A 27,529-nucleotide genomic window follows, 5' to 3' on the forward strand; every position below is an offset into this window, starting at 1 on the left:
CCACCGGCCCGGAACACACCGGCTGTTTGGGAAATCTCCCGAACCTCCCGATGGCCACCCCGCCCCTGTTCGGAGGTGTTCGAGGGAGGAACAAGCCGCTTCTGCTTCTGCGATGGTCGCTCCCGCTGCATGTCACTTCCTAAACAATGCTCTGCGCATGCGCGGCTCGAAACCAGAGCGCGCACAGAGGCAGCGACTCGACATGATACGTCATCATGCAAACGCGTTCCCACACTGATTGGCATTATGACTGCCCAATCACGAGTTGGAACCATACAATTCTGATTGGTTCTAAGGATCCTCCAGTATACCTTTCATGGTAAAACTGGCCCATGCATGGGCTGCATGGTGCTGCAGCCGGTCTTGCCTCACAGCTAGAATGTCATGGGTTCAAGTACCGGCCGGGGCTCGGGGCCTTCGTGTGTGGAGTTTGCATGTACTCCCTGTGTGTGCACGTGGGTTCCCTCCGGGTACTCCGGCTTCCTCCCACGGTCCAAGAATATGCATGTCAGGTTAATTGGTCACCCTAAGTTGCCCCTAGGAGTGAATGGTTGTTGGTCTATGAGCCAGCCACCTGTGACCTTGAAAAGGAGAAGTGGTGTAGAAAATGGATGGCTCATGCATCATACTGAGTGGTGCATCAGGTGAATTTTAAAATTGAAATGGTTTGTGAAACACTGCCGATACCCACGAGATGAGTACCAACAAGATGCAGCCACTGACATCCTGGCATTCATACTCTGTGTGTAATTTAATGGCAAATAGCCACAAATTCAGATATGGGTCCGAAAGAAAACATACAGTGGCCAACGTCTGGTTGACTGCTGGGTCATTTGGTGCACTTTTAGTTTTCTTCTGGCAATGCAATAACTTGATTGTGGCCCACTTCTGACAAACAAGAGAAGACCTTGAAAAACGAACATATACAATGAAAAAGAAATCAGATGAATTTAAAGAGATTTGGAACCCCTTTCTGGCATTTTTGGAGAACTGTGGAGTTGAAGAGAGGCTTTGGGGCCTCAAAGGTGACATGTGATGTTAAGCTGTGTGTACATATGTGTGTGTGTCTGTGTGTGTGTCAATGGTGTCAATGCCCAGGTTTTTTTGTTTTTTTTGTTGTTTTTTTTTTGGGGGGGGGAGGATTATTTTTTTTCTTCTTTTTTTCTTTTTCTTTTTCAGTTGATTGAATATGTTTTGTTTTCTCAATACAATTTGTAAACTGATAAAATTAAATAAATAAATGTTATTAAAAAACACACAAAAAAACAAGCGTAGAAAAAAAAATAAATTTACATAATTGATAATTGTCCACATCTCTCACACTTAAATAATGTCCATACACTTAAAAAACTTCATCACGCTTAAATCATGTGTATTTATCTCTAGTGTTGGACAAGTTACTTTTGAAAAGTAATTAGTTAGTAGTTTCTTCTTTTAAAAAGTGACTTAGCTAGTAACTGAGTTACATTATTTTAAACTAACTAATTACAGGCAAAGTAACTACTGCCTTCCGTCAGAGAAGAGGTGAATGGTGACTATGTTGATAAACAAAAGGATGAACTGAGTCTGAACTGTGAATGAATGACATGTTTCCAAAAACTTTGCATTTATTCATTACATCACTTCTGTGATGTGATGTTTTATTTTATAAGCAAACCACACTGAAACCAGACGTTTAATATGTTTATTTGCACTCTAAAATTTGGCATTTTGAATGGGTTCCAATGGGACTCGGGTTCTTTTTGAAACCTACATCATTGCTCCCTGCTGGACCCCTCTGAAATTACAGCTTTTTTGAATTTCTGTATAGGCTTCATTTTTGAGCACTGGAGATGGCCACCTATGGAGCACCGAAACTTTTATAATGAAAAATAAATGCAGAAATATAAAAATGGGCTCAATATATACATTTACATGCAAATAAATTATCATGAAGAAATACAGTTTTTGTCCAAGAAAAACCTATAGAATGTGACTAAAAATGATTTTTTTATTTTTTTTTAATATATTGAAGTTTGAAGTTTATTAGTGGAATGCCCCTTGAGATGTAGCAGCCCGAGCGCGATTCATCACAGGATAACATGGACGTCTCTTTCTAGCCGTTGTATCACTGTAGTCAGCCGCCAGTTTAATTTGCTGACCACAGACCAGCACTGGTGTCTTCCTGGATTCGTTCAAGATGCGGTCTCTGTCAGTAAAGCGCAGGCATTTCACAATAATCGTTCTTGGAGAAGTTGACTGACGAGGGGGACCCAGGCGATGAGCTTTATTTCTGCATTATTTTCTTTCTTCTAGATTGCAATTGTCTGTACTCTATTTTCATTTTATTTGACTCTTTATCAAATTCACTGACAGAGTTCTCTCCATTATTTCCAATCTTACATTTTCTTCCTTGTTTTTTTAAGTGTGTTTATTTATCCCTCCATTTTACATTTCTGTATGCACTTCTGCCTCATTATGTAAATGATGTGTTTCAAGGGGGTAAGCGCCAATCTTTAGTTTTGTGTCACTAGAAGTTACAAGCAGAGATGATCATGATTCAATAGAGTAAAACAACTTAATTTCACAAGCAAACAATGGAAATGCATCATTTCAGCACAGGTGCTATCACATTGTCATTTCACAGTTTATTCAGGTTGTGGTCTGTCCACACCACTCATCTTAATTATGTTTAAGTATAGGTAACTGCAGTTTCTTCCTCTTATCTCTGAAGTTTGGTCACCTGGAACTGCTCTGCCTTCATCCATGATGGTGGCAAGGTGAAATAAGCACTGCACTTCACCACATTTAAATGTGACGGGCATGGTTTGTTAAATGCTGTATTTGACTGACCTGACTGAGTTTGTTGAAATGAGGAGAAAATGAGAGTCAGTAACAGCCTGCCGAATGAACACAACTATCTTCTCACAATTCAGCTTTTCCTGAATCAAACAGGATGCCACACCTACTACTGGTGATGCAAGATGTGAGGATTTTTTTTTAATATATATATTTTAAACACAGATGATTAGATTAACCTCGAGTGGCCAAATTTACCCCTCCCTCGGAGCAAGTTGTCTGATCGTTTCATTTGATAAGAAACATCCTGGAAAAAAGGTACATATTTTAATTATATTCCTTTGTTATTTTACCTTTTGTAGCAAGGTGGTGGATTCCTATTTTAAATGTGGGGGATTTTGCCCCAGGAAATTGGTGGGTGCACAATATGTTAACAGAAAAAAAAAAGAAAACGAACACAGGTCTCACACATTCATTTCACAAAAGAAGGGCCAGAGACATGATTACCATAAAGAAAAAAATCAAAAATTTTATTGAACAAATCCTTTAAAGGAAGTTTACCATCAAGTAAAATAAACAGTGTATACAAATCATCCAAAAATGCTGTTTAATCCAAAAAATATAGAAATGTACCAGGACTGAGGCTTACCAGGCAGTTGTGCACAAAAAGGGAAATCTACACTCCATTTGGCACCACAAACAAAGAGTGCACGTCACTGCACTAAAAAAGAATCACCACCACCAAGGGAACTTAGCTGGGGTATGGGCCAAGTTCCTGGTCAACAAAACAAGACAGAAAACATAGTCAAACATTTGCATAGAAGCCCCAATATTAGAATATTTATTAAAAGAGAAAATGGAAAAAAGTTGAAAATTTCCACAAAGAACATATAAAAAAAAGATTAAAAGGGATAGCAACTAATCTATCAGACTCATACACAAAATACAATGAAGAAACAGTGCAAGGACCTGCTCAATTTTAAAGAATAATCAAATAAATTCAGCCTGGTGGTCTACGGCATGTATTCAGGGCCGCTCAGAGCTCCAGTTGAGACAGAAAGAGTCAAGCTGGTAGGCGAAGCCACCGGTAGGCCAAAGCAGGACAAAAGTCAGTCGGTGCAAAACAGCGGACAAGCATCCAGAGGAACCCAAACCAGATCACACCAACAGCTGTAAACCCAGAGACAAATCCTCTGGCCCGCCACAGCGGGGGCAAAAAACCACAAAAACAGCAGCTCTGGAGCGAGTGGCGGCTAGAGTTTATGGAGTCGCACACCGTGGCTCTCAGCCTGTGAACAACAGTTAAAATCAGCAGTAGTAAAAGTGCTATATTTTTCATGGCCTAGGAGCCAATACTCACAGGTCAGCTGAGTGAGGGAGTCACAGAGTAAAAGGCTGCACAGCCACACAGAGAGCTGGACACGGCGAGCCAAAATATGTGATGTGCTGCACTTTTCAGTGGTGCAGGGCTCTCAGAGCACATCGAAAATTTCCTAACCCAACACGCAACACCACACCGCAGCCTGATGCCGCCTGATGAATGAGGAGGTGCAGGACAGGTGTGGGCCGGCAGGTAAATGCACACCGCCCTCTCAAGACACCACCCTCAAATCACACTATCCACCGTGTGGGAGAGACGGCAGGGAGGACAGAGCAGAGCTCATCCTGCTACACTTACCTCCAGGACAACAAATGTGAAAAGTGGCTGATCTCACCACACTGCCCCCTCCATTCATGACAGAAGGTGGTTCTTGCTGCGCTGCTGTCTGGGTCTGCCTCCATTCTCTTCTTTCACTTGAAGTTCAAACAAATTCTATCAGCGCGACAAACTCTTGGACTTCAGTGTTTTGGTTTCCACCAAGTTCAGCCAAGGTAACGCACACTGTATTCTTTTTCCCTCACAGATCTTGAAAATGAGTTGTTGCGTTCAGTGCTGTAAGGTTGTACTTTTATTTTTCGTGTTTTTGCACTTGAGATGAGTTCAACAACAGATCAGTTTCTTTTCTAAAACTTGACAATGGTGTCACAGATGCAGCTTGAACGAGCAGTAAATTTGTATTAATTTCACGGGATTTCAACACACACACACACACACACACACACACACACACACACACACACACACACACACACACACACACACACACTCACTCACAAGTAAAGCATTTCCTCCCGAGTCTTCATTTCTGTAGAGAACTGTGTGGCTGATCAGATATGCGCCTCCTTATCATTCTGGCTCGTGGCCAAGGGCGCTCCAAAATATTTCAGAAATGCCCCTGAATTTGGGCGCCAAGAAACCGTAGACTGACTATGAAGAACCAACTGATCTGAGACCATGGAGAAGACCTTTTTTTCCCCTCTAGTGCGGTGTGCCACTTTGTGGCCTGGGCAACTTTTTGCCCATATTGCCCAAAGCAAAAGGGTCCGTAGTCGGGCCCTGAGTAGAGTCTGCTTATAAAACAATACATCACAGAATCTTTTAAAAACGGGTATGTACAGCTAAATTCAATACACAAAAGTAGATGTAGTGACATTCTAATTGGTAATCTAAGGCTGAAACGTACCGAACACACTGAAATCAGCTTATTCACTGAAATCAGTCTTGAATTATAAGATAAGATGGAAGAATTGAAAAATCTTAAAGGTTTTCTCTTTTCAGTAAAAAACATCATGTAAAAGGAGCTTTCGATTAGTGAACAGTGCTCTTTCTGTTCTTTGATCGTGGATGTGAAGTGTAGTAATCCACAGTGGTGGGCCGTCAGGGCCTGCAGAGCCTTCTCTGCTGGCCTAAAAAGTTTCTGAATTACAGACTGATGTAAATTATATTTTGTCCATAAAAAATTAATAAATGATTCCAAATGGTATGTTCCAGTTCCTTTCATAGTTTTCCCGTGGTTGCGCTGCTTCCAGACATGTTTTTTTCATATTAAATCATTTAACCAATCAGATTTCAGGCATCATCTGTCGCTAGAAATCTGCCTGAGGCCTTCACTGTCCGTTCTGATAGCTCAGTAAAGTAACGTGAAGTGTCAAAAAGACAGTTGCTTCAGCCAATCAGATTTCGAGTTGGCGACTCAGTGCCTTCTAGCTAGCTACACTAACAACAGCACATCCAGGCCTTCTGATTTACATTCACCAAGAGATACAGTAGGGGGCGGTATGCACCTAAGTTTTTGGTCGCCTACCGCAATTATTCCAAAGAAGAAGAAGAAGAAGAAGAAGAAGAAGAAGAAGAAGAAGAAGAAGACCTGAAGAGAATTTAAAATTTACGCCAGAAATACCACAGGGCAAGCTGGACTTTCAGCCCTGGCTTTATGGAACTGAAACGCACGGATAATTTATATGACAGAGCAAATGAACTCTTTTTGAGGAAGGAAAGGATTTTGTTTACAATTAATCAGGATTTTGGTAAGTAAAATGCTCCTCTTTTCCTAAATAATATTGCTGTTTCATTAAGTTGTTGATGCTCATTGTATGTGCACAGATGTAGTAGGAGACTTGTGCACTTCAGCAAAGGCATTTATTCTGGCTGCACAAGTATCTATCTGCTATGCAACAGCTCTTTATGTGCATATCTGCATAATTTTTTTAATAGACATAAAATAGTTATTGAGAGGTGGATTGGTTCAGGCAGATCTGTTCTGAAGGCCTTAGTGTGAAATGCACGGTCCGCCACTGGTAATCCAGCAATACTGCGAACAGGCAGTGATGGGCAGATGAGGCCTCATGAACCACTGTCTTTATTTTCTGAAGCCACTAGATGGTGCTATCTGTTCAGCAAAAGTTTGAAAGCACACTTCATTGCCAGTCCTTCAGCCTCTATTATAAAGAGAGTGCCATCACGTTGCCAATCAGTCAAGCTCATCTGAAAGTAACAACCAGACCAGCACACTCCGCTGGCCCCCGTTTTGAAGCCTTGAACAGGATTTCTCTATGTGACGATGATGATGATGATGCACCAACTGTTATTCTAAAAGATCATGCCAGCATATTTAACAGAAAGACTGGTTGATTCAATTCTGGACATGCTGTGTGCCTTTTTGAAGCAGAACTTTGTAGAAAAAAGGGAAGCAGAGGCAGACCGACCGACGTCTAAAATCGATGTGCTAACTAAAAACAAAAAAAGGCTTTGAGCAGCATTTTAACAAGTGATAGGGGAGTGGTAGGTTTCTTTCTTTTAATTTTTACTCTCTCTAAATCAGATTGGTGCTGCTGTTGGGCTAGCATATGCTTTTGGTGCTGCTTCTATGTCAAAAATTTTCTCTGTTGTTTTGCGTTGTCATATGGTATGGGCATTGTAAAGTAGGGAGTGATCCGAAGGAAGAGGATCTGGTGATGTCTTGATGCCCTGTAGTTGTTGACCAGCTGTCATGCTGGTGTTGATTAAGTACCAAAATAATGTTGCGTAATAGTGACCTGATGTCACGGGTCCAAGGTGGAAGGACCCACACACAGCAGCACAGGTTGATCAAAAAAACCAAACAAACCTTTATTTCCAGAACATGAGGATCAGAAGAACAAGCAGGGTTGAGCAGGCACAGGAAACAGGAACACACAGACAGACCCACAAGGAGCTGACAAGACACACCACGGGAACAGGACTTAAATAGGGTGTACACACACACACACACACACACACACACACACACACACACACACACAGTACTACAATCAGGTTTTCTCAGTTTTTTTCTTTTCACAGTCGCACTCCTGATAGTCATCGTGTTATTGGAGCCCTATTAATGAGACATAGGGTTTTAATTCCATTTTGATCCTGACTTCTTTTCTGCACATCAGCTTCAGGATGATGTAAAAATTTTGTCAGCCCTAAATTTGCTCTCTACAGAAGAACTTGTTCTCAGGTAAGACTGTTGTCATTTTAGTCTAATGTTGTAGTCAACAAGACATTTTGCAAATCCTTTTTTTTTTTTCATGAACTCTGGAGAGATTACGTGTTTTATTTAGAGCAGGGTTCTGAAACTCCAGTCCTCGAGGGCCGCAGACCTGCATGTTTTCCATATCTCCCAGCTTCAACACACCTGAATCTCATGAAGATTCGTCACCAAGTTCAGCACAAAGCCTGATAACGAGCCTCATTGCAATCAGCTGTGTTGAAGCAGGGAGACATGGAAAACATGCAGGTTTGTGGCCCTTGAGGACTGGAGTTTGAGAACCCTGATTTAGAGTATTTTGAGCATCACTTAGTTCAAAATGTCACTTTTGAATGAAGGAAAAAAAAGTCAAGTAATCCTCTGCCAAAGCCCAGCAAACGACAGCACTGCCGTCTGCTGATTGGTAGTAACAAACGTCACTCTGGATAAATCGGGCATTTTTAAACAGTCCAACGGCTGTTTTCCAATCTGTATCACAGAGAATGGAGGCTCACGGCTTTGCCTTGGGCTGAGCAGGGCTACTGAGCAGTGACACTCAGAGAGTCGACAGGCCACAGATATATATGATATCTATCTATATCTACTAGTATGTCTTTATGGCCAGAAGAGCTGGAGTTGCAGCCGTGCTTCCTGTAGTGAAGACAAGCAACAGATACGCTGTGCGCGTACTGTACTGTTCATGACAAACCTTTACCGCACCACCAAAAGAGGTGCTATGGAAACACTTTTGTTTGGCTCATTGGATCCAGCCTTTGAAAACATTGCAGAATGTTGTCCTTGGTTGCTAAAACTTCAAATAGTCCAAATAATTCAAATATTGTCATTGCCTTGTATAGAGTGCTTGTCTTGGTTGTCATATGATTCGTGAAAGACATTCCAGGTTGACAAAATTATGGTTTTTACTTGAACTAAAAAGTCTTTTTCACTTTTTTGTACTGTGAGGATTTACCCCTTTCTTTTGTTTGCATTTTCTAGTCCTGCATCAGCTGAAGCGGTCGCAGTACTCCACTCTTCACCGAAGCCACCTATCATGGAGGTCAGACCTTTGAAAAGTCACAAAGTCAGCAGATTTTTTTACCATAAGTATGGGCGCATCTTCCTGTTCTTGATTGTTTTTGTTCTGATCTTCGTGCTGTTCTGCACCGACATCACAGAGGTGAGAGTTCGCTTCAGCATGAAAACAAGCATAAGATCAAATGTGAACCGTTCAATGTCTCTTTAACCAGAGTGTGATAAACTGAGTGGGGTGGAAGGGATATTTTCCAATATTCTAATTCGTGACAATTGATTCATTTGCAGAGGGAGACGAAAACATTTATCTGCTTCCTGCATAATATTTAAAGGAGCTATATCATACAAAATCCACCTTTTTAAGGTTTTAAGCATGGCACAAAGTTGATTTCCCTTTAAAACCACCCCCAAAAAGTTATTTGACTTCTACCATGTCTGAGTAATCTTTCTCAGTCTGCTGCTATTTACAGCAGCCCCTCCCTTTGGGTAGAAAACAGCTCGTTTGAAAGTCTTGAAACTCCTCCCCACCACTCTTCTCCCACCCCACCCCCATGCAGACAACACGTGCACTCTCCTCTGACCAGCACGTAGCATTTTCCACTGAGGCGACACCCCCCCCCCATCTCCAATTACGGAGATAAACTTTAACCATCGTCTGAAAGCAACAATCAAGCAAGAGCAAGAGTCTGAAGAGTCTGCTTTTGCGTGTCTTTGCGTTTAGAGAAGCTAAAGCTAAAGAGCTAGAGCTAACCTTTAGAGACACTAACGCATGACGATTTGTTTTGAAGCTCTGATTGGTTGAAGTAGCTGTCAGTCAAAGTCCACAGGGGGAGAGGCGGGATTTTCAGTGAAACGGAGCGTTTTCTCTTCCGGGTTTCAGAATTAGCCCCCGAAAATCTTTTATTTAACACAAAATGACTTTTCCTTAGCACCAAAAATAAACTATTACCATGTTAATGCCAATAATAGGGTTTGGACGAGCTAAAAAAGCAGGATACGGCCCCTGTAAAGCTACCTCACCAGCACACCAAGCAAAACCTTATAAACAAATATACAAAGGAATCAGGGTAAAGCACATCTATTGCCTCTTAACTATAGAGTTCTTAAGAAAGCAATGCATTTTAATTTATTGAAAATTGATTGTGATTTAAAAAGCAAGTGCAAGAAATTTGCTTCATAGAAGTTAGTGTTGCTCCGATACCGATACCAATATCAGCAGTGGCCCCAATATTGCTCTAAAACGCTGGTATCGGTATCGACGAATACTAACAAATACCACGCCGATGCCATTTACCCATTCTCATATTGCAGCGCTGTGTGTTTTCTCCTAGTATTCTCTCGCTGAAATTCATTGCTGTGTGATCTCTGTGCTCAGCTAATCACAGCAATGAATTTACATCCCAGTTAGGATGCAGGTCCTGTTACGGAGCTGGACCTGAGGCTCAAGTGCTGAAAAAGAGTTTCATTAGTAAAATGAGTCTTTATGAGTTGAAGCTGCACTCCAGCGGTGTCAATACAGTATGTCATAAATAGGGAGAAAATCAGCTGTCAGTGCAGCAGCCAGTAAACACCACCTCAACACCACCTGAGGAGAACAGAAAGGGAGTTGAAAGGAGGAAAAATGGGAACACTGCCCCTATGTGGTGGCCGAGGTGCAGGATGTGACAGTTCGGGAGAATTAGAAGAAAAAATGCTTTTCTGTTTTGTTTTTTCATACTGCGTGTTATGGTATCGGCATCGGCTGATACTACACACTACCTACAAGGGCTACACCAGGAAGGACCGAGAGAGAGTTTCATGTGGAGAGTTTCATGGACAGGAGACTACAGACGTCAGTGTGTTGTGTTGCCGAGATTGAAGCCGTAGAGGCTCTCCAGGCAGTGTGCTTTTTGTTTTGTTGGAACTCACAGTACTGAGAAACTCTGACCAGGCTGCATTGTCATGCTGCAGAACCCACAGTCATTGAGTGAGCTGTCACACCTCCCAATAATATTTCTCATAAAGAATCCATGCTCATGAGAGAGAACTCTCATGTTGGCAGGGTGCTCCTGCAGCCAATTGGCATTTTCCCAGCAAAGCAGAACTCCTCACTGTGCCGCTGTTGTTGTTGGCTCTGTCGATCTCGAGAGATCATGGACAAGTCAGGGCGAAGTTATGGAGGATCTGAGATGTCCTGTTGACAGATCCCCCTTCTCAGCCTCGCTGGGACCGGGCCATACGGTTGGTACCAACTTGGCTACAGCAGCTGTGGGGAGGTGCCGCAATGTGAGGACCAACCGCCTTCGGGGCTCCACTCCGGATTTTTCTGTAGGGGGATCTCCCTTAGCTTTTGTCACTCCCATGACAACCACAAGGCAGTGGTGCTATTTTACCCATAGCTGGGGGTTGCGACACGCAGACAGGGGGAGGCAGGAATCAAACCCACAACCTCTCATTTGCGAGATGACTGCTCTCCCCACTAATCCACTGTAACTCTTTAAAATCATAGCACTCTGGATGTCTTTGGCTCAGTGGTGGACTCCTCACACCCCGCTAGCATCCCACCTTGGCTGGTGTCCCTCTGTTGTCCCCCTCCTCTCTTGTGGGTAGCTTTTCATCATGTCTTGCCATCTCACACAGCGTGGGTGTTGAATGAGTTCACCTCTGAGACCTCAGAGCGTTCTTGGAAGAGCGTTCTTGGGAGCCTGCTCAGAACATCTAGGGTCCCTGCCTCTTCACCAGTTTTACTCATCACACCCTAACCTGCCTCCTGCTCTCTGGACCTTCTTACACTCGCCATGTCAAGCCACCGGTCATGTAGGCCTCTGGCAGCAGTGCTCCAGAGCTTGTCGGTGCCTGTCCGTTGCACTCCGGCAGCCTCTGCCACAACCACATCGGCCGTGTCTGTCAGCACCCCTCAGGGGACCCTACTGGCTGGAGAGTTAGAGAATGTTATCCTTGGACATGTTGTCACTGCGCCACTGAACAGGTGGTTGGACAGATTCTGCTTGGATGCCCAATGGCACCATTGCCGAAAACTCAGGGTGTTGTAGCAGTGCCTCCTGGCCCCGGCTCATGGAGGGACAGGACTTCCTGTCAAGGGGCATCCCATTGGGTGTGGCCCTGACTCACCAAGAGACTGTCACCACGGATGCTTGTCTCTCAAGGTGGGTTGACGTCTGGTGACACAGAGCAGTTCGGGGACAGCAGTCTGTATGGGGCAGCACAGATCACATCAGTGCACTGGAGCTGCAAGCAATACACTTGGCCCTTAAATATTTCTTACCATACCTGTGGGGAAGGCATGTACTCATCAGACAACACCTCGGCCATCTTCCACATCAAGCACCAGGACGGCATTAGGTCCACCTAGTTGTTATGGGCCTCCCAGCAACTTCTCAGCTGGGCTGTGACCTGTCTAGCCAGCCTATGGGCCAGGCATCTGCCAGACGCCTTAACCTGCTCCAGTGGTACTCCACCAGTGGGTGGGCTCTTTTTGGCAGAGTGGGAGTCACCTCAGAGGAACCAATCCACCGTCCTGAGGGAAACCACCAACCTCTGGACGAAGACACGCTAGCGCGCCCCTGGCCAGAGAGCCTCCGTTACGGAATGAATCAGGATTCATAGAATGTAGTTACATTCATAACTTTCATTTTAAATTACAGGAGATACTATGCTAAGTGAAAGGGAACATTGCTGAAGCTTTATTTCAACTCTTTGCAAGCCTTTCTGCCTGATTGACACCTCTGCCAGCTTCCAATATCACAGCCAATCTTCTCCTGGGACTTAGTAGTTTAATAGCTGAGATTCATGTGGAGCAGCAAACCAGCTTGGTTAACTGACCATACAAATGTTTTCACCATGACAAAAACAACCCACAGCAACTACTAGTGGCCCAACATGAAAACTGTATTGGTGTCAGGGTTTCTGCCATTTCAGTGGAAATGGAAATCTATTTCAAAGTGTTGCCACATGAATGTGAAATTTTGCTGAAATGCCAAATAACGATGCATTTTCACTTCAAATGTTATTGTGTAATAAGGTTGTCAATTTAGCAAGTTCAGAAAAAGATATTCTATTACTACAGTTCTCTGATGGTATTTCACACATTTCTGTGTCTGAGCCAAATGTGTTTTCAAAGAAATTGCATGAAATGTTCTGAAAAAAATTCAATGAACACAGTTTATAGCATTTTCTTGTTGTGTTTTTCTTTGAAGGTTCTTCAATTGTATCACACTGAGTTAGGACATGTTTATCAGTACCAGAATAAATCCAAGCCCAGTGTCAACATCTCAAGTGTCACTAGCCACCAAAGCTTCTGCAGCTTTCGACCTATTTCCCCTGAAGAGGCTGTCGAGGAAGAATTCATACTTGAGTCCATTGCTTGGCCAACATACCCATCAAAGAAACATTTTTATCCCTTGGCAAATATGAGTTACCCAGCCTGTGGCAAGTTCTCCATTCTCCCAAGAAGAGGAGGAGGAAGCTGGCGTATTGGGGATCAGCTTGAAGTCTTGATCCAAATACAGGACTACCACTGCCGCCCCAAGAAGTATGGGGGGGATGTCTTACTGGCTAGTCTTCACAATTCACCTCTTCAAGCTGGCGTGGTAGGACAAGTGGTGGATCATCTCAATGGAACGTACTCTGCTGTGTTCACCCTACTCTGGAAAGGAAGTGCAAAGATTGAGGTAAATCTGATGGAATGTAGATGTTGTCGTCCCTTACTAATGTAGTAGCTACACTTACACCAAAGCTCGTCAACAAATAAAGTTAAGCAACAAAATCACATATTTGGATCAGGCTGTGACTATGGTGTGGTTTCATTCCAGGAGAATGCACAAGAAATCACAGCAGGGTTCTCGTGGGGTCTTAAAAAGTCCTAAAAATGTTGAATTTACAAATGGGAATCTTATACCTTAAAAAAGTCTTAAAAGGTCTTAAATTTGATATTGTAAGTCTCAAATTATTTTGCCATAAATTTGTGGCAGTGGAACTACATCAATTTCATTATATAGAAGGGAAAACTTTGGACCTATGGGGAGAAAGAAAAAGTAAGGCTTTGGATCGTGTGGACAGGGAGAAGGAGGAAAAGATTTTAAACAAAGTAATTGGTCATGTGAGTGGATCAGTATCAGATAGTCTGGAACTCCTGGCATCACAACGTGAGACTGATTCTGGATGGGTGGAGGTGGTGTAGAGGGGGTTGTTGGTGTGTTGGGGTGATGTGGGTAGGTGGTGAATGTGGAAAAATACACTGAATGTCTACATCTGGGACACACCAATGATTACACATTTACATAGGACACTTAATGCAGAATTTACATTTTTGGCAACTAAATGTTGATTTTGGCTCCTAAAAATGTCTAAATTAATGAATATTGGAGCCTAAAAAAACCAATTGGGCCACCAGACCTCTCAGCCTTAAATCAAATGCTGGGAAGTGTAAATTTAAAAGGGCCTGGTTGGAGAAAAGCTCATAATGCAGCTGGTTCACACCAGTGGACACAAATGTGTTTGAAGGTCATTGTACCTTGTGCAAGAAATCAGTTCTGCTCTGAACAGTGGGAATAGAGTATACTTCTCATAGTGGAGAAAGTTACAGGTGCAAGAGGCTTGTACAACACAGGGGGATGCAAAAAATAATGTAAGGTGCAAATAAAGAGCAAGTAATGGTGTGAATAATAATAGAAAACTAAAACAAGGAAGATCTAACTGTATGTACAACATAAATCTTCAGCTATAACAGGAACTATAATATATGTACAATATGTTTTTAGTGCAGCAGAGTGAATTGGTTTCTAAAGTGTCATCAATTTCTTATTGGGGTTAAAGTGACCGTGGTTGTGGGGAAATATAGTGTCCATGGTTATTGCACAAAAAAAAAATCTATACATTGGAGTTGTAATGGAGGAAGGAGTTGTAAGGAGTTGAGTGTCATGAGAAATCATGGAAACACACAGCAGCCCAAGTATAACCCAGACAGCAAACTCCTGACGTCTGTGTTCATGCCTGCTTCAGGATTATCAGGTAACTGCAATTTTCTGATCCTTAAGAGACTAAACAGTATCAACATCCACAATGAAGCAGTGTTAGAGAAGCAGATCCTCACACTGTATACATTTTCCTACAGTCCAGGAGTTAATCATTTTGGCTGTCACACCTCCTGTGAAATAGGCTGTGCAATGGGCATTAAATTCAGTTCTAAATAGTCTTAAATTTGACTTGTAGGAACCTGTAGGAACCCTGCTCAGAGATCATTGAAAATCATATAGAATTCACAGATATTTTGTTGACATTTTTGTAAATGTTTTATACTACATTCAATTTGACAAACTCTTCAGCTGATTTCATCGGATCCCAAAATCCATTACGTTTCCCTATATCATCTTAATATCTGATTACTCTAATGAAAATATTTAGAACTTAGTTACATTAGGTATACTTTACAAGCACTTGTTACTTTTGTCATTCATGGAATTAAAGATGTAACAAGTAAGAAATTCAGTATGAAATTAGCTGAAATCATTCCCAATTTTCACCTTTAAATGAGGAAACATTCCCTTAAAACAGTCTGTTGTCTCAATCAACATCTCAATTGGTGTGGGACGGTGATTTGAGTTGGAACTCAAAGCATCTGATGTAACTTCAGATGGTCTTAAGGAGTGAATCAGACACTTTTTGGGGCTGGTTGTGTCTTTGAGATTAGAGAAGCAGACTTGGGATCAAAAGTTCGAATCCCATTGGGGAGAGTTCACTGCTGTGATTCCCTGAGCCTCACCCTTGACCCCAGTCAGCTCCATGGAGAACCCTAATGTGAGTGCCCACTGCATCCTACAAATAAGATAGGAAAATGCAGACAAAGAAATTTCACTAAAGGGATCAGTATGATTAGTTAGTTTTAATTAAACCAGACAATACAAAGTAACAAAAAATAGTTATAGATTTTCTAACATTTTTCCCATCATCAGATATAATTATTCATTATTTGGTTTTATACGGACTACGAAATGGTTTTTCAACTAAGTAAAGTGAAACAAAGGTCTGCATGTGGCCTGTTAGCTGTTATGAATATTCCATATTTCACCTTCTGTAGAATTTTCAATATTTTGCTGTTGTGCAGATTACCTCATGCTGAATGATTTTACCCGCCAGGTGACTCTGGTTCATTCCAGTGAGGCAGTTGAAGTGCTGCGCAGGCTGACCAGTGAACAGCCTGATAGGATATACTTTAAGAGCCTCTTCCGCTCGGGCTCCTACGCTGTCTTCGCCAACTGCAGCATCTGCCTGCGGCCGAGCCAGGCGCCATTGTGCAACTACACCGACATTCACACGGGTGAGCCGTGGTTCTGCTACAAGCCAAAGAACCTTAGCTGTGATGCCAGAATCAATCACTCCAAGGGAGGATTTGCACAAAATCTCAGGCCGAACGAAGTCAAACTCTTTGAAAGGTAAGTAATATTGTTGTATTTGTCTCAAAAGCAATTCTAATCAAAGAGAAGAGCACTAAATGCAGCTGTGAACTCAAAAACATATGTAGGTCATGAACATAAACTGGTAACTGTATGTAATTTACCTGCTTTTTCAGCTCAGTTATTTTGTATTAGGATGCAGCTGGTGGAGGGATCTGCTGTCTCAGCACGCAGACTGGCTGGGGCACCCCGCCCTCACCTTCTCTGTCTTTGTGCCTGGTAACTGAGGGGCCCGACTCGCTGCTGAGCAGCTGTCTGGAGCAGACCACCTTGACTGCTAGGGCGCTGTTGTCACGCCCTGTGCTCCTCCAGACATGTGGGGGCACTCTGGGCCGGTTTTGGTTTCGTTTTCCCATTTTTTGCATGCTCTGTCTCACCTTCTTGTCTGTTCCTCATGTTCTCCTGCCGGGTCTCCGCCTTTCAGTTCAGGAACCTTTTGAGTTTGTATCCCCCTGAGAGACTGGAGTTCCTGTTTCCCGTCCCACCCGTTGCTGTGCCGCGCTGGCTGCTGGGAGTGCAGCACACTTGTTCCTGTTTGGTCTGTTCGCCGTCTGCTCCTGAGTCCTGCGTCTGGTGTTCCCCGTCTGCTCCTGGGTCTGCCCCCGCCCGGGATGGTTGCCCTGTGGTGCACCCATTGAGAGGGGGGCTACTGTCACGCCCTGTGCCCCTCTGGCCATGTAGGGGCACTCTGGGCTGGTTTTGGTTCCGTTTTCCCATTTTTTGCGTGCCCTGTCTCACCTGCTTCTCTGTTCCTCATGTTGTCCTGCCTGGTCTCCGCCTCATTAGTGCCCTAATGTGCCCTAATGTGCCTCACCTGTGTCTACCCTATTTAAGCCTGCTTCCCTCACTTGTCTTGGTCGGTGCGTTGTGGGTTGTCCACGTCCTTCTGTGTCCCTGCCTGCACCTCAGCTCAGGTTGTCCTGCAATGAACAAGCTCAACTCTGCCTGGCTGCCTGAGTGTGGGTCCATCCTCGCACCCATGACAGCTGTCTACCGAGCTGCTGTATGATAATAGGTCGAGGCTGGTTGCACAGTAGTGCATTGGCCGTGGGGAGGACCCGGTGCTCTGCCCGGTCCCCGTGGTCCTGGACTCCTGGGTTCTGGACACCATTCCTATGTTATTGGTCTAGTTCAGGGCCATCGAGGTTCCAGTGTTATCCAGGGCGTGCATGTCAAACTGCCTGATACCTGAGATAAAAAAACAAACACAACTGATTAAACAGGAGTCAAAATTATACGACAGAGGCCCCATAACTACTATATTTATATATTTATATATTGATTTTATTTCAAAAACAAGCAACAGCAACAAGTCATGACTCAACAGGAAAACTACCATTCCTATCAGGCCACAGGCTGGTCTCTGCCCGAGGGTGTGCATTACCATTCCACCAGGGAGGTGTCCATGTCATGGGTCGCCCTGAAGGGGTTGCTCCTGGATGAACTATATCCTGCCGCTGTCTGGACAATGCCTGGCACCGCCTCTGGCGGTGAGTAAAGGCCACCACACATTGCAGGATGATTTTGCCCCGATCTTCTCCTCTCGATCGAAGCCGACAGGGTCCGATTGTCAGGAGTAGGCAAAAGAGTTTGAGTCCGATCTTCGTGTAGTGTGCGATGTGTTCCGAGAGATTTTTTCCGGTCTGAGCCGCTCGGGAGGCATCGGAAGGGGAGATCGTAGATAATGAACATGTTTAATATTTCCAATTGCAAATCCTGTACGTAGTGTGTAGTGCGCTCCGAGAGGAGCCGATCAGCTGAGAGCTGACCTGTCCAAACCCTCGGAATAAAGCTCCCTGATTGGCTGAACAGCTCCGTCTCACCAAGCTACTGCTTAAAAAAAATCCCCTCTCAGCTGTCAGAGCTGGGGACATGAATATATGTCAGAGAAATATATTCACTATATGACAGTGAAACAGAAAGCCAGAGCTCCTAAACTCAGTAATGCAGAAAGTGAGAGATTATTCCTCAATATCGCTCCTGAGTAAACTGTATTTCCTCCATTCAGACCCAAACTCCGATCTAATACATTCATCTGCATATCCGCCAGTCCTGCAATTATCCCAATGTTTTAATTTATCTCCATTATTAACCATCACGAAAGAATGGAGAAAAAAAATAGATAATGAAAAAAAACTTTTCGCTGACTCCTTGCCTTCAGAGAGCGGACATATATTGAAACTTACCTAATCAAAGCCCATTGAGTTTGTATTCTGGTTTAAAATATCAAATCTGGGGACATAAAGAATGATTTTAGATATTTGGTGGTTTAAAAAAGTACCTTTTATTTGTCATTTGTCTTCTAATTCTACTAGTACTAATTCTACTGCTCCACTTGGAGTCAAAAGTAAAAATAAAAAAGAAAAACACACATTAATAAACTGAATTATTAGCAAACTTACAGTTCCTGGGTCACCCAGGAGTCACGAGTGACATTGTAAGTATACATACTCACACTGCACATGCGCTAAGGGACCGTTCCAGTGCTTTAAGCACCGCCTCTGGTGGTAATCCAGGATTCATTGAACCATAGTTACATTTGTAACTTTCGTTTTTGTGGAAGCTAACATTGTTTTCAAAACAGTTTTTGGACACTCAAAAGAAAAGTAAAGAAAAAATCATAAACTATGGGCTCTATTTTAGTAGGTCAAGCACAACTCTGTGTTGCACCACATAATTTGAGCACTATGTGTTTTCACTCAAAAGCCCCGTCTTCACAGTGCCTCTTTTGGTGGTGCAGCATGGTACAGTAGGATTGCCGTATACAGTTAGCAACAAATATGTGTGTTTTCCTTCAGTGAGGTCAACATGAAAGTCCCCATTCGGACTTCAGGACCATCTGATGTCTTTGTGACGCCAAAAATACAAGGTAAAAACCAGACTTTAATCTATGTGTCTGATGTCTATGTTCGCGTTTCAAACTTGGAGTCACTCGCCACTAATGAATAGAAAAGGCAGGGTACACCGTGGACAGATTGATTCATTTAAGTGTAATATATTTTTCTATTTTTAATCTTTTATAGATGGACCCAATTCGGCAATAAGCAGTGGGAGGTGGAAACCTTCTGGTTTTTACTACAAAGGTGTGTGGAGGTCACTTGGTGGAGACGCAGTTCGGAAGTTCAACCCTAAGCAGATGACTCAGTGTCTTAAAGGCAAGCAGGTCCACATGTATGGAGACTCCACCATCCGGCAGTGGTTTGAGTACCTGAATGAAGTGTTGCCAGGTGAGATAAACATAGTGTTGTTTTTGGCGGCCTGTTTTTATTTTAGTTTCAGTGTAGTCTTTTTGTCAAACTGTCATTTTAGTTTTTAATCACCTTCATACTGTTTTTTTTTGTCTAGTCAAGATTTATTCGTCTAAAAATCGGAGCCTTTCAGTCTTATTTCAGTCAGAACAACCCAGGACTACTTCATATTCAGATATTTTAGTCTAGCTTCAATAAATGAAAATTGAATTTTCATCTCTTTTTTAGGAAAGTAATCCTATTTAATCAAATCAATATAGTACAATTTTAATAGTATATACAGAGCCATTTTTTTCTTTTAATCAAACCCATTTCACACGTCAAACATGTTCAACTTTCTATTACATTATTTTTACCTTCTAAACTCAAGAATACACCCATTCCAGTCATGGAAGGTGCTCTGGTCAGCATATTATTTTACCAACCAAACCTGTAGGTACTCGCACATAAATTTAAATAAAATGTATGCATAAAGTATCATCACAACTAAGAGAAAAAAAGGTAACATCTTCAAGTTTGAGCTACAGAGAAACAAAGTGCATTAATGCAATTATCACCACAAACATAAAATGTGCTCATGCGTGCGAGCATGTTCTTGTCTTGCTTGTAAACTGGAACTGATAAGAACAACACACAACAGATGAAACTGACTCCATATAACAGCAGCAACTATAAAAACTGTGACCTCCTGGTCCTCTTTTGAAACTGGTTACCACACATCCCAAAAATCGATAGAGTATCTCAATTACTGTCAAAATACAATGCAACATTATTCCATAAAACCCACATTTGTCAAGCTGTTGGGGCGGAGTGACCCTGGTTCTACCTGTGCGACAGAGATGCAATCCCCTTGTGACCAAAGTGAAGCTGCTCTGTGATTATCTCATTGTAAGAGGCCTCCAGCTGAAGCAGATGATTAAACTAGTCCATATCCATAACGAGTAAGTTTAAAATGCTCTGCTTGGCCACCCCGCTCTCCCCCACCCCGCCACCCACCCGCTGACTGCCCATGCTCCGCCGCCCCCTGCACCGCTGCCCATTTACATTTCGGCTCGTCTCACTTTTGCCACATGGCAAAGACTCGTTGACGAGGATATTTTTTTCATAATTGCATGGACAAAAACAACATTAGTTGCACAATTAATATTTAGCCCTGTTTACACAATGTTTTAAGGGAAAATGCATCTTTCTTGCATATGCTTTTCAGAAACATTATACATTTACATGGTAATGTTTTGAAAACGATGTCCATTAACATGTAAACAGAAATATGAAAACCGTGTAGTTTTCCTGTCATGACTTGTTGCTGTTGCTTGTTTTTGTAATGAAAACACACACACGCACGCACACACACACACACACACGCACACACACACACACACACACACACACACACACACACACACACACACACACACACACAGAGAACAATACTCTATCAACACTAATAATTGGAGGACATAGCCATTTGCACGGACAAACGATCAAGTTGGATGCTATTGCTGTTTATTCTCAACTATAAAACTCCCAAGTCCTTGAACATACCCTGGGAGTCATGCCACTGGAAGCTGCCAATGCTGTTATGTTGTTATTGTCCATCTATGATGGAGACACATGGAGACACATGTAGAAGAACTTTTCATGACAGTCATGATGTGCATGAGCAGTAGCAGCGTTTCCACCACCTAAACGGAAATGCAGTGTGAGCATTTTCTGAAAGTTCTACCTTGGAAATTGTTCTCAGAAAGTTGTGTTTTCAGTGGTTATGGGGCCTCTGTGGTATCATTTTGACTCCTGTCTTTTTTTTGTAATCTCAGGTATCAGGCCGTTTGGCCTATACACCTCGAAGCAGACTGGACCCTTGATGGCCCTGGACTACACCAACAAGATCATGGTGACGTACCGCTGTCACGGCCCTCCGATCCGTTTTAACAAGGTCTTGATCGGTGGACTGAGTTACATAGCCAACGAGCTGGAGAGTGTTATCGGAGGCCGTGACACCATCATAGTTCTTGGCATATGGTCGCACTTCAGCACTTTTCCAATGGAGGTCTACATCCGGCGGTTGATGAGCATCCGCAGGGCGGTTGTAAAGCTGCTGGCCAGAGCTCCGGAGACTCTGGTCATCGTCCGAACTGCAAACCTCAAGAATTTGACGCTCTACGAGACGCTAACCAACAGCGACTGGTACTCAATGCAGCGCGACAAGGCGCTCCGAGCCGTATTCAAAGGTACGAAGGTTCATCTAGTGGACGCCTGGGAGATGACACTCGCTCACAACCTGCCACACAAACTCCACCCCGATCGTCCCATCATTAAAAACATGATCAATGTGCTTTTATCATATGTCTGTCCAGCAAAAGGCGGCTAAATGCAGACACAATTAATAATAGTTAACAGTAATAATTATTAGTAACCAAAACTCTTTGGTGAAGAACACAGGGAAGGATTATACAAAAACTGTGATTTTTATTTTCTTCTTCAAAGGTCTTTTTTATTGGACATAGCATCAAAGAAAATATATTATATATAGAGTGAAAAGTGGCATTGTTATGCTTGCTGTATTTATAGTAAAAAAAAAACACAAAAACAAAAGAAAAACACACAAAAACAAAACAAAACAAAAAAAAGAAACAAAGACAAAGTGCAGCCAGCCAACTATCAAAGGGAGGGAAAAAGAAAATAACTACACATAACATGTTAATTTATAGAAATAATAATTTTAAAATAGAGGGGTGGGGTTGGGGGGGGGGGGGGGGGGGGGGGGGGGTAAGGGGGTCTAAGCTACTCAGAAGTTATAGTTGTAGATCTTTCAAAGTGGTTTAAAAAAGGTTGCCATACTTTACAAAATGTATTTTCAGAGCCACGAACTGTGTATCAAATTTTTTCCAGATCCATCTAAGACATGATGTCTTTAATCATTGTGAATGTGAAGGGGCCACATCATCCTTCCATTTAAGCAAGATGACTCGCCTGGCTAAAAAAAGGGAGAACGGTAACATTCCAAGCTTGGAATTGGGCAAGTTAAGGTCCGGAGCCACTCCAAACAGAGCACAAAGAGGGTCTGGTTTAACCTTATGTTGCAGAACTTCGGAAACTGTATGAAAGACAGAGTTCCAAAAAAGAACTAATGAAGGACAGGACCAGTACATGTGAAGCAATGTGCCAGGTGCGCTTCCACACTTGCTACAAGTCGGATCAACCCCTGGATATATGCATGACAAGATTGTACATCTTGGACAAATGTACACGATGTACAATCTTCAACTGAATAAGTGCATGTCGAGCACACATTGAAGTTGTGTGAACGAGACCTAGAATAGATTCCCACAGTTGATCTGTAATGGTAAAATTACGATCTTGTTCCCATTTAGACTTTATAACGTCAATAGGCGGACAATGCAGATTTGAGATTAAATTGTATAATACTGTTATTACTCCCTTAGAGGTTGGATTGACTAATAAAATTTGATCTAATGGATTGTATGAAGGTTTTTGAGGAAAATTTGTCACTATAGTTTGAACACAATGTCTGACTTGTAAAAAACGCAAAAACTGTGTAGAGGCAAAACCAAATTTGTCAGACAGCTCGGAAAAACTTGCAAATTGTCCATTCAAGTATAAATCAGCAAAACATTTCAGACCACTCCTGTGCCATGCATGAAAAGCGTTACCTGTTATTGAGGGAGCAAAAAGGTGATTTGCAGCAAGTGGACTCTGAAGTGAGAAAGACTGCAGACCGAATTTTTTCCTGAATTGGCACCATATTCTTAGAGATTACTTGGATTTTTATTTTCTAAATCAAACAAAGGCTAGGTATTTTTACTGAAAAATGGGACAAAAAGTACAAGACTCATTTCAACTAAAGTGAAAACACCTCTCATTGCTCACATAAAACATAATCACTAAGGCTATACTGAGCATCAACCCTCGTTTTTGCAGACACCAAAGATTTGGAATTTAAATAAAGGTTAGTCTTTGTTTAAATTCAAAACAATGGGACAATGAAAATCTCTACAATTAAGGTTAAGAAGTTTGTGCTTTATTGTCACAGCGAGTGTTGTGAGCTGTGAGATGTTTGAACACTATTCAAGCAGATAAAAATACACTGCTAGGCGCTGAGGACTGCTGACTGCAAAGCTAAAGATCAGAACATGAAAATTCCGTGAGAGCCCCTACATGCACATGTCACATATATGTCATACGTTTGGGAGGATGCCGCTCCAGCCGGGGCCCTCATATACGAGGATTGAAAGTGGATCACTTTTGGGTTTAATAATTGTTTTCAATCAGACTGAAAAAAAAAAAAAAACTCCATGTAACCTGGGCCAGTGGCAGCCATACAAATGGAAAAATGTCTTGCAAGTCTTGGCGTGTGGCGATATTTCTGTTGATGCATGACAGATATTTATCTATCACACACATGTCATCTTTCTTTCTCACCAGAGAAAACACAGCTGGTGATGTTTGTGATGTTGATGAGGTCCTGTTGCGCCATGTCATAAAGCTCGAATCATCTCAGACAGGTTTCTTGAACATGGCAATGAGTTCACTGTACTCAAATGGCCTCCACAGTCACCAGATCTCAATGTAATAGAGCACCTTTAGGATGTGGTGGAATGGGAGATTCGCATCATGGATGTGCAGCCGACAAATCTGCAGCAACTGCATAATTCCATCATGTCAGTATGGACCAAACTCTCTGAGGAATGTTTCCAGTACCTTGTTGAATCTATGCCACGAAGGATTAAGGCAGCTCTGAAGGCAAAAGGGGGTCCAACCCGGTACTAGCAAGGTGTACCTAATAAAGTGGCCCGTGAGTGTATAATCCCATGCATGCTGCTAGTTATTGTCTGACCAATATGGTATTGTTATGGTTGTAATCAGACATTATCAGCTTTTGCTAATAAGATTGCTTTTCTGCACATAAAGTTGAACAGGTTGTGGTGGGTTCGCTGCAGGTGGTGAACCAAATGTAACCTCGCGAGTTGATATCTTCTCCTGATGGTTGGTCTGAAGAGCTCACTTGCGATCCCACGTGGGCTGAAAGCATAAGGTTTCTTCAATATGTGTGTGTGTTTTTTTTTTTGAGAACTGAGGCTGAGGTTGGTTCCCTTGGTAACGAGACAGGAGCACGTGCGTCAGACCAGATAACGGATTGGAGAATATAAAAGCCCTGTTTTCCGGTGGGTGGCGTGCACACTCTCTTCCAAGAGGCTGTCGGAGCTTTGTGAACTTCCAATCTGACAAAGAAAAAGATTTTTGAACATTTCTGAAGCTAGAAAGAGTCAACCTTTGAGGTTAATGTAAATTAGACACCCAAATTTAGATTAAAAACAGATAATCAGGAGTGGCAAATTCTAAGCACTGCTCACCCAAATTACTCAGATCCAAATTTATACATGTCTGAAATTTAAGACGTGTAGGAACCAGCACAAAATGAGTTCTCTTTGGTTTTTTGTTAATTTATTCTGGTGTTTTACCTTATTACAAAAATGTTTGAAACCTGTAATCCTTTGACTCAATAAAAACTCATAAAAAGTTAAAAGGGCTCCAGTGGAGTGGTATTGTTCCTCTGAGTAAGACCTAGATAGGTATATGGGACAAGGTTTTTTCAGAAGCGATAGATGTTTCGGCCCCTGAGAGGGATAACCCTCACCACGGCACATGACTGACCGCATATACACACCTCATTAACAGGATAGGGAAAGCTTGAGGAAAACCCCTCACCGGGACCGACCAAGGGGATCAAGTGTTCTGGGAGAAGTTTTATGTCTAATTGGACAATCTCAGAGGAGATAAGATTCTTTAGTGACGAAGTTTGGTGGTACAGGTACTCATGCCCCTCCCCGGTCTCTTCAAAACTAGAATTTTACCGAAATAAGTGACCGTTGTTTTCTTAATAGTATACTTAAATTCTTTCTCAAGAGAAAATAAATTAATAAATAGATAAATATCGGTAACACTTTATTTGAAGCCCCCCTGTATAACACATTATAAGTACATTTATAAAGCATTATAATGTCATTATAACATGTGTAGCTGTAGTTATAAACATTCAAAGATGATCACAATGCCAGGACCTAAACCTAATCCTATGCTGTATAGTGCTGTATAGAGTTATAAAGCATTGTGATCATGTATGAGTGTTTATAACTACTTATAATGTGTTATACCGGGTGCTTAAAGTAAAGTGTTACCAAATATTGTTTAGGATTGAAATAGGTTACCTAAGATGGAACAAGTTCTACAAGAGCAGGTTGTAGTATGCGGTTGTTAAAGGGGGGGGCGGTCTCCCACGATAGGTTAAGAAAGTGACAGAAGCCATCGCAGTCACGTGGTAAGCCATTGGTTAGAATCATGTCAGAGAATCCTGTATGTCTGTCAGTTCCGCTTCTCTCCCCCTTTTCTGAGAGAGGTCCACAGTAGTGACTGAACACTTGTCCAACTGAACTGTGCTGCTGTCACCAGTGCAGCCTCAGTTCAGACTCGTCTGAGAAACAGCTGATGTAAAACCACAAGCAAGAGCTCAAGCTCGCTCCCTCCGGTCGGTTTGTAGACGAGCAGTGTTAGTGCTGAGCGACAGACAGTCTGGGTTCTCAGAGCAGTGAGTGAGGGACACACACACTGTCATAACAATTAGAAATTAAAATCCACTTTGGGCATCAATGATGCCCACCAGGGGACACACACACACACACACACACACACACACACACACACACACACACACACACACACACACACACACACCTGCTGTGTACACTGTTTTTGTCTGACATTGTATTTTGTAATGCAGTCAGGCAGTGCAATGCCCCTTATTATCATCCTTTTTGAGGACTGTATCGTTTTTTCAAGCTTCATGTGAAAACACAGTGAAGGAAAAGTGTTTTAAATCATCACTGCAGTGTCCTACTTTCATTTAGTGTCTTTGTGCTTTTTGAAAACAAATTTCTGATTTCAAAGTTCAAAGTGTGCAGTGTTGAAGTGTGAAATGGGCTGCAGTGTTTGGGGAAATGTGTGCTATTTTGCAGGGATAGTAAACCATTTCAGAAAAACTGTAAATTAAATAGTTCTGTAGTGTTAAATACATCATATTGAGGAATAATTTCATGTTGTGCTCCAGTGTAGAGATTATTCTGAAATGGGCTGTGGACAAATATGTTTCCATAGTTGAAGAACACTTTAAAAAATTTCATGACGCAGCTCTGTGGCATGTGTGGAATGTTTGATAGCAGATATCATCTCTGGCTGCTGCACTTGCAAACCTTGACCAGATCAGTCTGGATCAGATTAGACTCCTTTTTTTAGAGGTAGATGGACTCAGATGTTATGTCAAGCAAAAGGTTTGCAGGAGCTGAAGCTTGTAAAAGGTCATATAAGGTAAAGTTGAAACAGTTTGCAGATCCACCGTCCTAATAAGTATGTCTGTGAATTGTGGGAGCTCACTACAGCGTCTAAGAAAACTTCATGGACCAGTGCCTGGGTTTCTTACTTCAGTTATTCTAAAGTACATGTTTTCAGTCCGCAGGTAGCTGGTAAAAAATCTCTGCAGCATAGAGAATGACATTACCCACCGACTCAAACTGGGGATTTCATTGTTACAAAATGATTCATAGCTAAAATAATAAAATAGACCGATTTGATCTGATCATTCTGGTTTTGTAACATCATTACACTACAGTTAATATGAGTTTTTTTTTTTTTTAATTAAAATAAGTTAAATGATTTATATTAATCATTTAACAAATGTTACTCACACATTTCGCCCTTGGGATCAAGTTGACCCCAAATAAAGGAAAATGAACTGAAGACTGCATGCACCTTTGTGATTTGATTTGAACTTTTAAAATTTTAGTTTTAGATTTTTTTAGTTTAGTTTTAGATTTTTTTGATATTTTTATTTTTTAGAGTTTTTAGAGTTTTTTTTAGATTTAGATTTTAATTCGATAGTGCATAATAAACAGAAAAGTACAAAGACTTTGCCACATTTATTTGATTCTTCCTCTTTATCAGTGAACATTAATAAAATAGTCTTGTTTAAATTCTGACATTTAAAATGTGTTTGTCCTGATGTCAGGTGCTAAATTTTTTTCCTGTTTGAAAAAAAACATACAGGTTGCTCCGGTTGTTCAGGTTCCTTGGTGCC

General features: G+C 42.1%; 1 protein-coding gene across 7 annotated transcripts; it reads left to right on the forward strand.

Annotated features, from left to right (window-relative positions):
- Positions 1 to 4,403: 4,403 nt before the first annotated feature.
- On the forward strand, positions 4,404 to 23,745 carry LOC115403852 (NXPE family member 3-like). 7 transcript variants are annotated; one of them, XM_030112861.1, is made up of 8 exons: positions 4,404 to 4,650; positions 7,576 to 7,640; positions 8,646 to 8,826; positions 12,878 to 13,351; positions 15,816 to 16,111; positions 18,931 to 19,001; positions 19,156 to 19,359; positions 21,198 to 23,745. In XM_030112861.1, the coding sequence occupies exons 1-8, from the start codon at positions 4,513 to 4,515 to the stop codon at positions 21,749 to 21,751; spliced, it is 1,983 nt and encodes a 660-aa protein (XP_029968721.1). In that variant the 5' UTR covers positions 4,404 to 4,512; the 3' UTR covers positions 21,752 to 23,745. The 7 variants fall into 7 exon arrangements, with proteins under 7 accessions (XP_029968721.1, XP_029968722.1, XP_029968723.1 ...); XM_030112862.1 differs by having other exon boundaries at positions 8,646 to 8,706; XM_030112863.1 differs by lacking the exon at positions 7,576 to 7,640.
- The last annotated feature ends 3,784 nt before the right edge of the window (positions 23,746 to 27,529 follow it).

Source organism: Salarias fasciatus, chromosome 17, assembly GCF_902148845.1.
Source record: "Salarias fasciatus chromosome 17, fSalaFa1.1, whole genome shotgun sequence".
In the NCBI taxonomy this organism is placed as follows: Eukaryota; Metazoa; Chordata; class Actinopteri; order Blenniiformes; family Blenniidae; genus Salarias; species Salarias fasciatus.

Bases quoted from the DNA above. Each gene is read 5' to 3' on its own strand.
- LOC115403852 (XM_030112861.1), top strand. From the start codon at position 4,513: ATGACAGAAGGTGGTTCTTGCTGCGCTGCTGTCTGGGTCTGCCTCCAT. The intron at 4,651-7,575 runs GTAACGCACACT...TCTGCACATCAG, and splicing joins TTCCACCAAGTTCAGCCAAG to CTTCAGGATGATGTAAAAAT. The intron at 13,352-15,815 runs GTAAATCTGATG...TTTACCCGCCAG, and splicing joins AAGGAAGTGCAAAGATTGAG to GTGACTCTGGTTCATTCCAG.